Source organism: Malania oleifera, chromosome 8, assembly GCF_029873635.1.
Source record: "Malania oleifera isolate guangnan ecotype guangnan chromosome 8, ASM2987363v1, whole genome shotgun sequence".
NCBI classification, from domain to species: Eukaryota; Viridiplantae; Streptophyta; class Magnoliopsida; order Santalales; family Ximeniaceae; genus Malania; species Malania oleifera.
The window spans coordinates 71,144,701-71,160,195 of record NC_080424.1 but is presented as its reverse complement, the minus strand read 5'-3'; the positions used below and the strand labels follow the sequence as shown (position 1 = coordinate 71,160,195).

Below are 15,495 nucleotides of genomic sequence, written 5' to 3'. Positions count from 1 at the left end.
TCCTCTCCTCCTTATAAAACTTTCATTCTCAAAATTTGCTATTCATTTCTTGCACCAACCCTTATGGAAAAACGTTGAAAGTTTATTAATTACCCTCACTTATGGCGGAGGAATACCGTAATTACATTTATAGTCTTGGGAGATTACAATAACCAAACAAAAATTCTCCCAAAACTACCAAAATAGAAACCATTACATACAGCTAGTTAACCTGCATAAAACCAAATCTATTTACATAATTTCCTTACTTGTATTATTATTCTTTTCTAGCTAATGTTGGACTCATTAAAACAAATGTGGGAATTTTTGGCATATCTCCTTCTCCAACTCCCATAACGCTTCCTCCACTGCATGATTCCTCGACAATACTTTTACTAGTGGAATTTTCTTAGTGCACAACTCCTGTTCTTTCCTATCTCAAATCTGCACTGGTATTTCTTCATATGCTAAGGTATCTTTAAGCTCCAATTCCTCATAGCTGATCATGTGGGAGGGATCTGAGATGTATTTCCTCAGCATAAAAACACGGAATACGTCATGAATCTTGGATAATGCTAGTGGTAAAGCTAATCTGTAGGCAACTGGACCCACTCTCTCAAGTATTTCAAATGGGCCAATGTACTTAGGGCTCAACTTACCCTTCCTCCCGAACCTCACAGCTCATCTCAGCAGTGTTATTCTCAAAAACACATGGTCTCCCACATCAAGTTCCAACTTCCAACGGCGAGTATCTGCATAACCTTTCTACCAACTCTGGGTTGCATTAATTTTGTCTCTAATAAGTCGGACTTTATTATACGCCTACTACACCAATTCTTGCCCCAAAACTCGCCTTTCACCCACTTCATCCTAGTATAGCGGAGAACGACATCTCCTACCATATAATACTTTATAAGATGTCATTCCAATGCTGGCTTGGTAACTATTATTATACACGAATTCAACCAGCAGCGTAAACTGGGTCCAACTACCCTTGAAGTCCAGCACACATGCTCGAAGGATATTTTCTAGTATCTAGATCATCCTTTTCGTATGTCCATCCGTTTGAGGATGAAACGCTATACTGAATGATAGCTGAGACCCCAAATCTTCCTATAAACTCTTCCAAAGCCATGATGTGAAATGTAGGTCTTGGTCTGAAACTATAGATACTGGCACTCCAAGGAGTCGAACTATCTCATGAATATATAATTCCGCCAACCTGCTCATGGAGTAGTTAACTTTAATAGGGAGAAAATGAGCAGTCTTTGTCAGTCGGTCTACAATCACCCATATGATGTTCTACCCATGCAACGCCGACGGTAACCCTGTAATGAAATCCATAGATATATGATCTCACTTCCATTCAGGGATGTGGAGTGGTTGCAATTGTCCCTCCGGTCTCTTGTGCTCAGCCTTTGCCTTCTGGCACATCAAACACTGCTCCACAAACTTAGCTATCTCCCTTTTCATCCTGCTCCACCAAAATGACTCCCGAAGGTCCTGGTACATCTTAGTGATCCCAGGATGTACTGTGTAAAGAGATTTGTGTGCCTCCTCTAAGATAGTTCTTTTAATTTCAGAATTTGCAAGTACACATAGCCTGGTGTGGAACCTCAGAGCTCCATCATCTGAAATATTAAACTCCTCCCCCTTTCTGTCCTACACTTTATCCATCAGCTCTACTAATTCTGCATCATTCCTATGAGTGCTTTAATCTTCTCTTACAGGGTAGGCTATAATACTAAGTTTGCAATAAATGCCTTGTGATCACCCTATACTAGCTCCACACCGAGCCTCTCCAAATCCATCTGGATTGGATGCTGGATCGTCACTGTTGACAATGTTGCTCTCACTGATTTCCAGCTCAAAGCATCAACCACCACGTTTGCTTTTCCCAAGTAGTAACTAATGGTGTAGTTATAATATTTAATAAGCTACAACCATCTTCTTTGTCTCATATTTAATTCTTTCTGTGCGAAGAAATACTTCAAGCTCTTATGATTAGTAAAAATTTCACACCTACCCCTATAGAGATAATGTCTCAAAATTTTTAGTGCATAGACCACTACATCTAACTCCAGATCATGGGTAGGGTAATTCTTTTCATACTACTTAAGTTGCCGAGAAGCGTATGTAATAACCCTCACATGCTTCATTAACACACATCCAAGTCCCTTCTGGGATGCATCACTATATATAACAAATTCATCCTCTCCTAATGGAATAGATAACACCGGTGTAGTGACAAGGCACTGTTTTAACTCTTGGAAGCTTTGCTCACGCTTGTTGGTCCATTCAAACTTCACATTTTTCCTTGTGAGCCATGTCAATGGACCCGATAATCTGGAAAAACCATCCATAAAATGTCGATAGTACCCCACTAGACCTAGAAAACTCCTGATCTGTTGAACATTTCTCGATTTCACCCAAATCACCACTGCTTCTATCTTGCTTAGATCCAATAATATGCCATCTTTGGAAATCACATGTCTGAGGAAAGTGACTTGCCTCAGCCAAAACTCACATTTCTTGAACTTATCGTATAGCTTCTTTTCTCTTAGTAGCTACAGTACTAGTTTCATATGATCTTCGCGCTTTCCAAAATTCTTTGAATTGACCAGTCTATCATCAATAAAGAAAAAAAAAACTGATCTAAATACTGATGGAATACTCGATTTATCAAGTCCATAAACGTTCATAACTAGAAACTCGTAGTGGCCATATCTGGTCCTGAATGCTGTCTTCAGAATATCTTCTGCTTTAACTTTCACCTGATTGTTTATCTCTCTATAATTGATGCACATTCTTAGCGTTCCATCTTTCTTCTTTACAAATAGTACTGGCACTCCCCAGGGCGACACGCTAGGCCTGATAAATCCTTTATCTAATAACTCTTGCAACTGATCTTTCAACTTTTTTAACTCGACCAGGCCCATCCTGTAAGGTGCCTTAAATATCAGTGCTATTCTTGGAAGTAAATCCATGGCAAACTTAATCTCTCAATCTGGTGGTAAACTAGGTAACTCTTCTAGGAATACATCTGAAAATTCATTGACTACCAAAATTCCCCGCCTGGAATCCTAAAGAAGTGGGCCTCTTTCTCTGACTCGGTATCCCCACATCCCTTTAGTTACTCTCCTCTGCCACTGCGGCCCTGTCCACCAATTCGGAGAATTCCTGCACCTTTTTAACTGCCATCAGTTTAAATATTTTCTACCCCAAGCCCCTCTCAAACATTCTTGCCTTCTTATTCTCATCCGGAACAATGTAAGAAGCAAAACATGACAGCTCGATGAACTTTGCCGCATATTGCTGAACCGTGATATTTCCCTGAGTCAAATTTAGAAATTTTGCTACCTTAGCTTCTCTGATGGTGGCAGAAAAATAACGATCAAAGAAACTTTCTTTAAATCGGCTCCAAGTTATGATCGCCAGTACGAATCTTTGTTCCTCTAGCAATTTCATAGTTGTCCACCATCTCTCAGCCTCACCTGTAAATTTATAGGTGGCATACAGGACTTTCTGATCATCTGCACAATGTAGCACCGGCAGTATTTTCTCTATCTCTTGCACCCAGTTTTCAGCAATTGTAAGGTTGGCTCCCCCTGAGAATGTTGGAGGATTCATTTTGGTGAACTTGTCTATCGTACAACCTTGATCTATAGATGGACCTCCCCGCTCCCTAGAGCTCCATGCAATCTCAGCCATAACCTACTGAGTTACACTATGCAGAACTGCATCTGAGTCACCACCACCCACACTAGAGGGGACTACACCATCATCACCACTAGCATGAGCACTGCTACCCCTAGGGTCCATCCTGAAAAGATAATAAACATAGTCTAAGGACCCTGTCTACATAACGTAACTAACATATATATATCTAACTGATATTTCATATCATCAATTTAATCTGATGTTCTTATTCTCAATTTAAGATTCAGTCCAGCAATTGAGGAACACAACCTGACAATAGTTTACTATGGCTTTCCTGAAATCGTCACCCCAGGAAAGACACAGAAACCATAACAAAAATCCTACTTCTCTATTATGGAACAAAATCCTAAATACTTATCTTAATTCCCCAACATTGACTCACTAAATTCCTAATTTATTCCTATACTCTAGTATTATTTCCGTTGTACACTAAAGTCTACAGAACCCGGCAACCTAATCTCTGATACCAAATTATAACAACTTGAAATTTCTCCCACATTTATTTTTTTTCATATAATAATCATGTAAACTCTGATACCATTCTATTCTATCAAAGACAAAATCAAAGTCAAAGATAACCCGGACCCAAAGGTACCAGGGTTTCACCTGTTCATACATACGTGTTATCAAAGCATCAGAAACCATATTTATACAACATAATACACAATACCAGAGTTTTACTATATCCATGAATACTTATAAATATGCATCCCTACAGACCAAAAGTATCCTAAGACTAGATCCCAACAAAAAAAAAAAAAACTCTTTCTAATCTCATTACATCTACTTACCCTTTAGTCAGGGTAGGACAATCAGCCTCCACTACCTCGGAGCGTGATCTGCTCACCTATCAGGGTTTCTTGAAATGTTTGTAATGCTGAGGTGAGACACGCCTCTCAGTAAGGGAGATAAACTAATATCAGTGTGTAGCAACATGAGTATCATTGTGCTATAAACATATATTGTACATAGTATAATATAATTATTAAATAAGGAAAACTTGAATATAATTCAACTGCATTTGATAAATTGATAAAACTATTTTGTATAAATCTGAATAAATCATATTTCATATAACATATTGTGACATACTAAATTCATGTATACATAAAAATCATTTGCTATATTTGTATAATACTGAAATCACACCTTGGATGGATAGCTAGCTGATGTCATGTATCACCCCCACATGACTGGGTTGTGCCGCCTATAGGTAGGATCAAGCATTGGCTGACCTACTACTATAACGACCCATAAAATATTGATATTCAAATATTAAGAGAGAGGAAAATAGATACAGAAATAGAATGAGGCCGTAGACTTCGTCGACGACATTGCATTTTGAAGATAGTATTAAATAAAAATAATTTTAGAAAGTTGCCAAGCTTCGTCGATGAACACAGGGTCTTGTCGACGAAGGTCTTCAAAATTTCATCAACGAACACAGGGCTTCGTCGACGAGAAAATACCGAGAGGGCTTCTGAGACAGCCTAAATTTCGTCGACGAATACAGGGCCTCGTCGACGAAATTTGTGAAGGACTCGTCAACGAACACAGGGTCTCATCGACGAAATCCCCTGTTTATATATACGGAATCCGAGGAAAAATTTCATTTTTACGAAATCTCTCACTCCTTTCTCTCTCTCTCCCTACGACCTTCTCTCCCTTCTCTTTTCATTTTCGATCCCACCAGTCACTAGATCGATGATCCGAAGCTACCACGACGCTCCTGGCAAAGTTCTCTATAAGATTGTCAGAGTGGATCGTCAGGAAAACGAAGTTGGATTTCATCCCAAATTCAGGATAAGGTCTTTTATTGAGTTTTTGGCCTTATGACAGTTATAAGAAATGACGTAGGCGGAAAAATAATAATATTTTGTTCTGGGATATTGTGTTTTCAGGAGGTTGATCTAGGAATCCTGCGGGTATAGAGCTAGATTTTTATAGGGGCTTTTCAAAGTTGAGGTAAGGGACATATGCTATGCCAGGAGTTTTAATAAAGTTAATAGAGATTTCATAAGCATATTTTTATGTCAGTTTATTAGACTGTTTTATAGAAAATGAGCATAAATGTTTGTGTGGCCTAAGTAGACTTTTCATGTGAAGAATGAATTTATACAGTTGTTATGAAACATCATGCTATACTAAAAACAAAGATATAGATAGTATATACATTTGATATGGTTTTCCAGTATATGAGATTATACAGAGATAGATTTATATTCGCAGAGAAATGTACATGCATATACAGTTTTATATGAATAGTTCATGAAACAGTTATATACATATATCCAAATACATGTATACAGATACTCAGATCAATATTTTATATTACAGTTTATTACAGAACTATATATACATATATACAGTGTTATAACATGCCATGTTTTTCCTATTACCATATCATACAGAACACAAACAGAGTATATATACAGAATACACAAATAGATATACAGAGGTAGCATCAAGATGCTACAGATACAGTGTTTACAGTATAGAAAGACAGAGTTATGGTAATTTTGGAAACACGATGAAAACAATAAAAGAGTATATATATGTATATATGTATATAGTATCAGATCCCTGAGGAAAGTTACACAGGCAAATACAGATTACAGAGCACGGTTCCGTTGCTAGATACAGATAAAGTGCAATCACATAACTCAAATAGTATGTGGGTACCGTCAGCCGTGCTCGGAGAGTATGCAGCTCCCCAGTACACTAGGTTGAGGGGGCCAATTTGACGAGGTAGTAGCCAGTCTCGAGCTTAAGAGAGGATGCAGTTTGGCCAAGCTGAGGTAGTGTAGAGTATGATGACCTATCTGGAGGGCCGACCAAATGGAGTTCCGCCTACGGGCCGCACAACCCTGTCATGAGGGGTCAAATCATTACGTACAGAGTCCCAGGGATAAAGTACAGATATTTATATATTTACAGTTTTACAGTATAGTATGATATTACCAGTATGAAAAGTAGAAAAACAGATGATACAAATGTTTTAAATTGTGAAATAAAGATATGTTTTACAGATGATTTATTACATTACAGTTCAGTTATTATTTTAAAAGTATCCTCAACTTAGTTGTCATACACTAGTGATAGCATATTTCCACTTACTGAGCGTCGACTCACCCCTTTATTCTAACATTTTTTAGGTGAGCCAAATAGGCGAGTAGATTAGGCTCGCGGATAGAGAGAGTATTTGGTCACCCTGGTTATAGGGTGAGTTTTTGGCAAAGTTGTGTATGTTTTTGGGATAGATGATACTAGAGTGGCATTTTTATATGGTTTGTATATTCTAGAATCTGGTATTGTACATTTTATGTATAAATGGTTTCATGATATATGTTTCTGCTGTGTAGGAATGTTTACTGTATATATAAAAAAAAAATGATAAGAATATTGAGGTCGTTACAACCATGCTAGGTCAAACTTGTAAGTCTGTAAGTATGATTAGCTTGCCCAGCCTGGTCCAAACTGCTAGGGTGCACCTGCACTACACTGAAGCTCAATTGACTATCTTCCTCCCACACTCTGTCTGAGATGTGTGGTAGCATTGCTTGAACCGATAGCTACGGTACCGTACTTTGAATCTAAACTAAGCCATCCAGGTTCTGCTATCATATAATGTACAATTCATAATATTGTTATGTATAACAGTTTCAAATCATGTGTAACATCTATAATGATAATATTTTCTAAATAACTATTATAAAATGCTTAATCACGGCATCTGCACTAGCTGAATATCATAATATACTGAAAATCTGTATTGTTTATAGTTTTTTCTTTTTTTAAAAAAAAAAACTGTCGTTAAATTATGCTTGTTCTATGTTTTCATGAAACATTCTAACATGCTATTAATTGTAGTAAAACTTTATACTCATGCCACACCTAAATGAGTACTATTTTATAACATATTATCTGGCCTGAAAACACATTTTACTGACAAAAATAATATTAAATCTATTTTTCAAAGTTTCGTCAGATCCATCTCAGTATTCCCAAAACTATACATAATTTCTGAGTTAAATACTAATTATTTAATAATACACTTTCTGAAAATTTCTGACTTAATTTATCCCCTTACCTATTTCCTAGGAAGCCTGCTAAAATCCTAAACCACGAGTACATCGAGCCAAAACTCCAAACTCTGAAATTGGATTAACTCCAGTTCAATCAACTCAAACCCCAGTATAAAACCATCTAACGCATTTCCTGGGTCCATAAATACCTAATAATTATGTAAATCCTAAAATAACTCACTTACCCTGATTTTGGGATGGTGCTCAAGAACCCCAAATCAGCATTCCGCTCCGACTAAGTTGTAGAGAATCTTCCTGGGATCGACGTGGTAACTTCCGATCATCAAAACCGGGTATAATGGAGCCGAATCTGAAGAGAGAAGGGAGGAGCACCGAAACTAAGAGAGAGAAACAGAAAAGAACTCGAAACCCTCGTTGAAAATGTGATTTTTGCATATATATATATATATATATATATATATATATATATATATATATATAGACAACTGGCCACATGATTTCATCGACGAGACGCGTGTCCTTGTCGACGAGTCACATGAGGTAGTTCGTCGACGAAGACAAAGGGTTTATCGATGAACCCTTACTGAACTGAAATACATGCTCTCAATATCTTTTTGTCGATGAACGCTCTGCATTTGTTGACGAAACCCTGTAGATCCCCCCTTTTTTTATTTCTTCCTTTATTACTTTATTGTTATTATTTTTTTCTAGGTCTCTACACATATGCCCGGCATAATCAGCACCAACAAACCTCACAAATGATGGAATATCCTATTGCTTACCAAACATGATGTTATAACTAGAAATACTTGGTAAGTATCTGAAAATCCATTTGACAGCTTTCCAGTGTTGTCTACCCATATTAGAGAGAAACATACTCACCACACTTACTACATGTGTTAAGTCTGGTTTTATAAACACCAGGGCATACATTAAACCCTCCATGACGTTAGCATAGGGGACCTTTGACATGTCTCGGATATCATCATTCGTACTTGAGCATTCAACAGTAGACAATTTAAAGTGACTTGCTAGAGGTCTACATACTGGTTTAGCATCAGCCATGCTAAACCTTTCCAATACCTTCTCCACATTACTACCTTGAGATAGCCACAACCTCCATGCAGTTCTATCTCGGCGAATCTCAATCTCAAGTATCTTCTTGGCTGGACCAAGATCCTTCATGTCAAATTATTTATGCAAGAGATCCTTTAATTGATTTACCTCAGTTAAATCCTTTGCAGCTATTAACATGTCGTCAACATACAACAATAAGAAAATAAGAGAACCTTCCTTTTCTAAAATTGCTTTCTTCTTCCTATATACCCATTTGCAGCCTATTGCCCTCTTCCCATTTGGAAGCTCCACCAACTCCCAAGTTTGATTCTTTTGTAGCAACTCCATTTTTTCAATCATAACACCCATCCACCTACTTTTTTCCTAACCATGCACTGCCTCTTGAAAAGTAGTTGGATCATTGCAACTAGTAATTAAAGCATAAAATACCAACTCTTCAAACCCATGCCTTAGCGGTGGTCTAATAGAGCGTCTAGATCTTTGTATAAGAATATTGTTAACTTGCTATTTTTCTGAGCTAGAACTCCCTACAACTGGAAGACCAAGATCATTATCACTGCGCTAAGTTTCTAACTCCACCTGCACAACATGCTCATCTCTGTTCTAGTTTTATGGATCCTATTTCTCTTTATCGTCAACTTGAGTACACTTCACCATAGATTTCTCATTGAAAACTACATCCCCACTGATCACCACCTTATTTGTCATTGGATCCCACAACTTGAACCACTTCACACCCTTTTGATATCCCAAAAAGATGCAGTGTCTAGACTTTGCATCAAACTTTGATCTCTCCTCACTAGACACATGAACATAGTAGGACAATCGAATACCTTCAATCTGGAATAGTCTACCACATTTCTCGTACATACCTCTTCTACCACTTTCCCCTCTAGTGATGCCCTTGGTAATCAGTCTACCAAAAAACAAGTCATACTAACTGCCTCGGCCCAGAAGTTTTTTGGTAGCTCTACAATAAGCCTAAGATAACGAGCTCTTTTAGCTAGAGTTCGGTTTATCCTTTCACCCACACTCAGCCGCACCCTTTTGCTGAGGTGTTCGGCAAACAGTGAAATGTCTCTAAATGCCCTCCTTCTCACAAAACTCCATAAACATAGAATCAGCGTACTCAGTCCCATTGTTTGACTTGAGGCATTTGATTCTCCTCCCAGTCTGTTTTTTCATTTTAGCTTTCCATAACTTAAACCTGGTGAATGTATTAGACTTGTGTCGCATGAAGCATACCCAGAATTTTCGTGAGTAATCATCAACAAAGCTCACAAAATAAACATGTCCTCCCCGTGATGCCACTCTAACAGACCTCCAAACATCAGAATATATGTAATCAAGAATACCTTCTGTCTTGTGAATAGCTTATTTGAATTGCGCTCTATTTTGTTTCCCAAGAGCACAAAACTTGCAAAAATTCAGCTTACATGTTTTCATATCTTTCAAGAGTTTCCTCTTGTGAAGTTTTTTCATACCATGTTCACCCACATGTCCAAGCCACATATGCCACAAAATGATTTCATCAAATTCAGAATCTACGGCTACAACTCCACCTACAACAGTAGTTGTAATGACCCCAAAAATTATATGCATGGAAGTATTAAAAAAGAAAAATAATAAATAAATCAAATTAATAAAATAATATAATATTATATTATATAATAATATATTAATATAATATAATATAATAATATTTATATATATATATATATATATATATATATATATATATACTTAAAGCTTCAAGAAAGTTTCTAATGCTTCAAATTGAATTGGATTTCAAGTTCCCGCCTTCTCACGTATTCTCTCTCTCCTCAATCTCTCTCTCTCTCTCTCTCTCTCTCTCTCTCTCTCTCTCTCTCCTCAGTCTCTCTTTCTCTCTCTTAATTTTTTGGCTATTTTCTAGCCAAATCGAAAAACGAACACCATTTTTGGATCCCAACTTCGCTCCTAAATGTCTTAACCGGAGTGGATTTGTCGTTTGGGCATCGTTGGCACCACTCCAGGGATAAGGTAAGGGGAAGAAATTATGTCAGGTTTTATATTAAATTCTTGATCAAATTTGAATATGTGAATTTAATTAGATTTGTGTTATTTAGAATATGCCTAAGTTAAATTGAGTATGTGAAATTAATTATATCTATGTTCAGATTTTATTTTAAAAATATGTCTGAGTTAAATTAAACTACAAGGATTTGGTTATATCATATTTTGGGGAATATTTTGGAATTATGTTAAATTGCAGGGGTTTGAATATATCAGATTTTTGGGAATAATTTGGAATTAAATTAAACTGCAAGGATTTGGGTATATTAGGTTTTCTTGGAATATAATGGAATTTAATTAAATAGGTGAAATTAATCATACCCTTATTTTCAGCAAAATATTTTTTTTTCAGACAGTTATTATATCTTCATTTATTAGTCAAATCGGGTGGCATGAGGATAATTATTATTGTATGATTAAACATGATGGTTTTTATATAGTTATGAAATGAGAGTTCAGATGGCTTTATGTCGAGTTCAGATGGCTTTATGCCGAGTTCAGATGGCTTATGCCGAGATATGATATGACAGATTTTATACAGAATTGTGAACATGTCCGATTTTATACAAACTTATGAAAATGAGATCATGTTACAGTTTTATTATATGAATTGTATTATATGGTAGCAAAACCCTGATGGACTGGTTATGATTCAGAGCATGGTACCGTAGCTAGTATTACATACAGTTCAGCCACCCTATCAGGAAAGTGTAGGCGGATGATAGTCGATTGGCCCTTAAAGTGATGTATTGCAGGAGTAGGTAGCCCACTAGTTCCGGACCAGGTTGGGTGGGCAATCGTACTACAGACATAATAGTTTTGACATAACCTGGTAGGCCAACCATGGCTAAGTCCAGCCTTCAGGCCACACAACACAATCATAGGGAATTATACATAATGTTATATAATAATTCCATCAAGGAAATTCTTTTATGTATATATACGTAGATTTATGAAAACATGATTATCTATTAAGTTAAAGTATGTTTGAGTAGAAAATATGTATTTTAAATTGTATAGATGTGAGTTATGGTATATAAATGCTTTTTTTAGTTAAAGTTAAATTAATGGTTATGTTTTGCTTATGTAAAAACTCATCTGTCACACACTGATGATAATCTATTTTGTCTTACTGAGAAGTGTCTCACCCCAATAATTTCAACATTTCAGGAAGTACTAGGAACCAAGCCCAGAGAGCTCAAGGGCGAGATTAGTTAGTGTTGTGCGGGCAAGTTCTAGTGAGACACTGATATGTGTATGTAGATATGCTTTTGACTGTTTGGGATGTAAATAATGAGGATATTGGATGTATATGTACAATTATGGTGGTATTTGAACTATGGCATAGTTATTATGGTATTTATGTTTTTCGCTGCATGTTAGGTAAGGAGTTATCGAAAGGTATACCCGGTACCCCACTACGGGTTCGAGTGATTACATATATGGTATCAGAGACATACGTTATGAGAAATAGCACTCCGGGCCCCACCGGGTTCGAGGCATTACATTTTTGGTATCAGAGCCTAGGTTGCTAGGTTTTACAAACTTTAGCGGATAACAATACCAGAGTATAGGAATAAATTTTGATGAGGGTAGGAAATGGGTAGATTAGGAATCTAGTAAGTCATTATTAGAGGTTAAAGTGGAATTTCGAGTTCGTCTCACAGCCTGGAGGTAAAAATATCGTGACGGTCTTCTGTGATTTTCATAAGACAATGGTTTCAGGAAAGCCATGTCAAACTATCAATGGTTTTTGTTTCCGAGCAGTGAGACTGGGACTTGAAATAGGAAATTTGAACACTAATTTGATTTGTTTGTATAAGGGAAATTCCTAGGATAGCTCGAGTATTTTAATATGAGGATAGAGTGTATTTTATAGTATCTTAGTAAAACGATTTTACCGGTCATGTTATGATATAGGATTCTAAGATTGTTTTATGTCCTATTTTCAGGATGGACCCTGGGAATAACAATGCAAATGTTGGAAGTAGTGGCAACGTGGGGGCTTCCGGTATGGGTGGCAGTGATTTTGATAAAGTACTGCGTAGTGTAGATCAACTGGTCATGGCGGAGATTGCACGGAATTCTAGGGAACAAGATGGCCAACCACCTGATCAGGGCTACACCATAAACTAGTTTACCCAGATGAATCAACAAGCTTTCTCAAGAGGAACTGACCCAACTATTGCAGAGAATTGGGTATAGGATATTGAGAAGATACAGGCAGTTTTGTGCTACACTGATGAGCAGAAAGTCCTCTATGCCACATTTAAGATGACAAGAGAGGTCGAGTGATGGTGGTTAGCTATGAAGCTACTTGAGGAGTAGAGGCTAGTACCCACAGCACTGACCTAGAACTGCTTCAAAGAGATCTTCTTTGATCGGTACTTTCCCGCCTCCACTAGGGATGCTAAGGCGGAGGAGTTTCTAAACCTAACCCAGGGGCACTTGACTGTGCAGAAGTATGCAACCAAGTTCATTGAGCTATCTCATTTCACCCCATATATGATTCCAGATGAGTCCAAAAAGGCGCAGAGGTTTGAGAAGGGCCTAAGATAGGAGATTTAAGAGCAGGTGGCGGTATTACTGGTGCGGGATTTCTTGGAGCTGGTGGATAAAGCCACCGTAGTAGAGACAAGCCAATAGAGAAGTGTAGGGTTGCAGAGCTAGAGGAAGAGGCCCATGTCTCCTGGTTCTCACGTAGGTGTGAGTCAGGGCCTCAAAAGAGGCATGGTAGCAGTGGAGGCCAGAGATGGGAGATGGGAAATCAGACATTTCAGGATAACCCATCATACCCTATTTGCCCTAGATGTAACAAAAAGCACTCGAGGGAATTCAGGAGTAGATCAGGTACCTATTTCCTATCGCGTACCATTGAACAATGCACCCCCACCTAATCAATACCGGGGAGGTAATCAGGAGCCTCGAGCCTACTACCAGAGGAACACCGCCTAGGCGCGGGTCTATACTTTTACACCAAAGGACGTAGAGAATACAAGTTACGTGGTGACAGATATTGTTTTCATGTTTTCAAATAAAGCTGTTGTGTTATTTGATTCAAAAGCAACACATTCTTTCATATCTCTAGGGTATATTAAGCTGTGTGGGGTAGAAACTCAGCTATTAGATTCTGAACTATCTGTGGCCATACCGACAAGAAAGGTAGTGGTATGTAGAAAAGTGCTTTAAGATTATCCAATCTGTATTCAAAGGAAAATGCTACTCATCAATCTAGTAGTATTTGAGATGCACGGGTGTGATGTGATTCTGGGAATAGACTAGCTAGCTTCCAATCATGCCAGTATTGACTATTATAAGAAAGAGGTAGTGTTCAGACCTCCTGGGGAGTAGGAGTATAGGTTTGTTGGGTTGTGCGTGCGCTCCGCACCACAGAGACTGTCGGCTATTCAAGTAAAAAGGCTACTTCTGGAGGGATTCCAGGGGTACCCAGCCTGTGTGAAGGAAGCACTTAAGGGAGAATTAAAGTTGGAAGATATCTCAGTAGTGAGGGAATACCCTGATGTATTCCCAGAGGATTTACCCGGGGTGTCACGACCCGATAATTTTGCTAAATTTTTTTCCATACTGCTAAAAATATAAAATTACTCTAATGCCAATAATAACATCCACAATGTCATCCCGAACCCAAAGTGGGTACTGGGGATAACTGTCCATAAATACATACTTTCTATCCAGCGAAAAACATAATATACCTGATCCTCATATACAATACCAAAGTTCTACTATCTCCATAAATATACATTTACGTCCCTAAAAATTCATAAAACATCCTAGGGATTATACAAAACATATCTCCCAACACAACCACTTACCCTAAAACTAGGACTGTACCAACTCCTCCTCTACCTCGGAGCTCGCTCCGCTCGTCTGTTTGGATTTCCTAAAATATTTGAAGTCTGTGGGTGAGACATCTCTCAGTAAGTAGGATAGATTATCACCAATGTGTGCCAACATGAGTTCTATTGTATTATAAACATGTAATGTACATAATTAACTGTAACATAATTAACTCTTTCTGATAAATCAGGAAATCTGTACTCGTACTTATATAAGTCTGGTAAAATCATATTTAATTTCAACATAGCATACCACGTTATAATAAATTTCTATAAATATGTAAATCATATTCTATTTCTGTATAATACTGAAATTCTCCTATAGATGATTAGTTAGCTGATATCATGTATTACCCCTACACTCTATCTGAGACGCGTGGTGGCACTAATCTGACATAATAGCTATGGTACCATGCTCTAAAACTAAAATAATCCATCAAGATTCTGCTATCATGTAATACATTTCATAATATAACTGTAACATAACTCATTTCATGTTTCTGTGTAAAATCTGTCATATTAAAATTTATGAATAAACTGTTATATATATCTAATCAACGCACTGGGCCGACTGAACTGTCACATCACTGGACCAATTGAAATATCATGGTTCTAGGTCGACTGAACTATCACGACACTTAGCTGGCTGAACTGTAATAGTATACTGTATATTATCATATTTTCTGTAATGTCTATATCATTTCTGAAAATCATTATCAAACTGCACTTGTTCTGAATAATCATAAAATATTTTGGCCTAT

At 37.4% G+C, this 15,495-nt stretch overlaps 1 protein-coding gene across 1 annotated transcript; it reads right to left on the bottom strand.

The window, feature by feature from the left end:
- Window positions 1-3,195: 3,195 nt before the first annotated feature.
- On the bottom strand, window positions 3,196-3,690 carry LOC131162724 (uncharacterized). Its single transcript, XM_058119327.1, has one exon. The coding sequence runs from the start codon at window positions 3,688-3,690 to the stop codon at window positions 3,196-3,198; it is 495 nt and encodes a 164-aa protein (XP_057975310.1).
- Between the last annotated feature and the right edge of the window lie 11,805 nt (window positions 3,691-15,495).

What these genes read in the sequence shown, in the direction of transcription:
- LOC131162724 (XM_058119327.1), bottom strand. Translation starts at nt 3,690, where the DNA reads ATGGCTGAGATTGCATGGAGCTCTAGGGAGCGGGGAGGTCCATCTATA.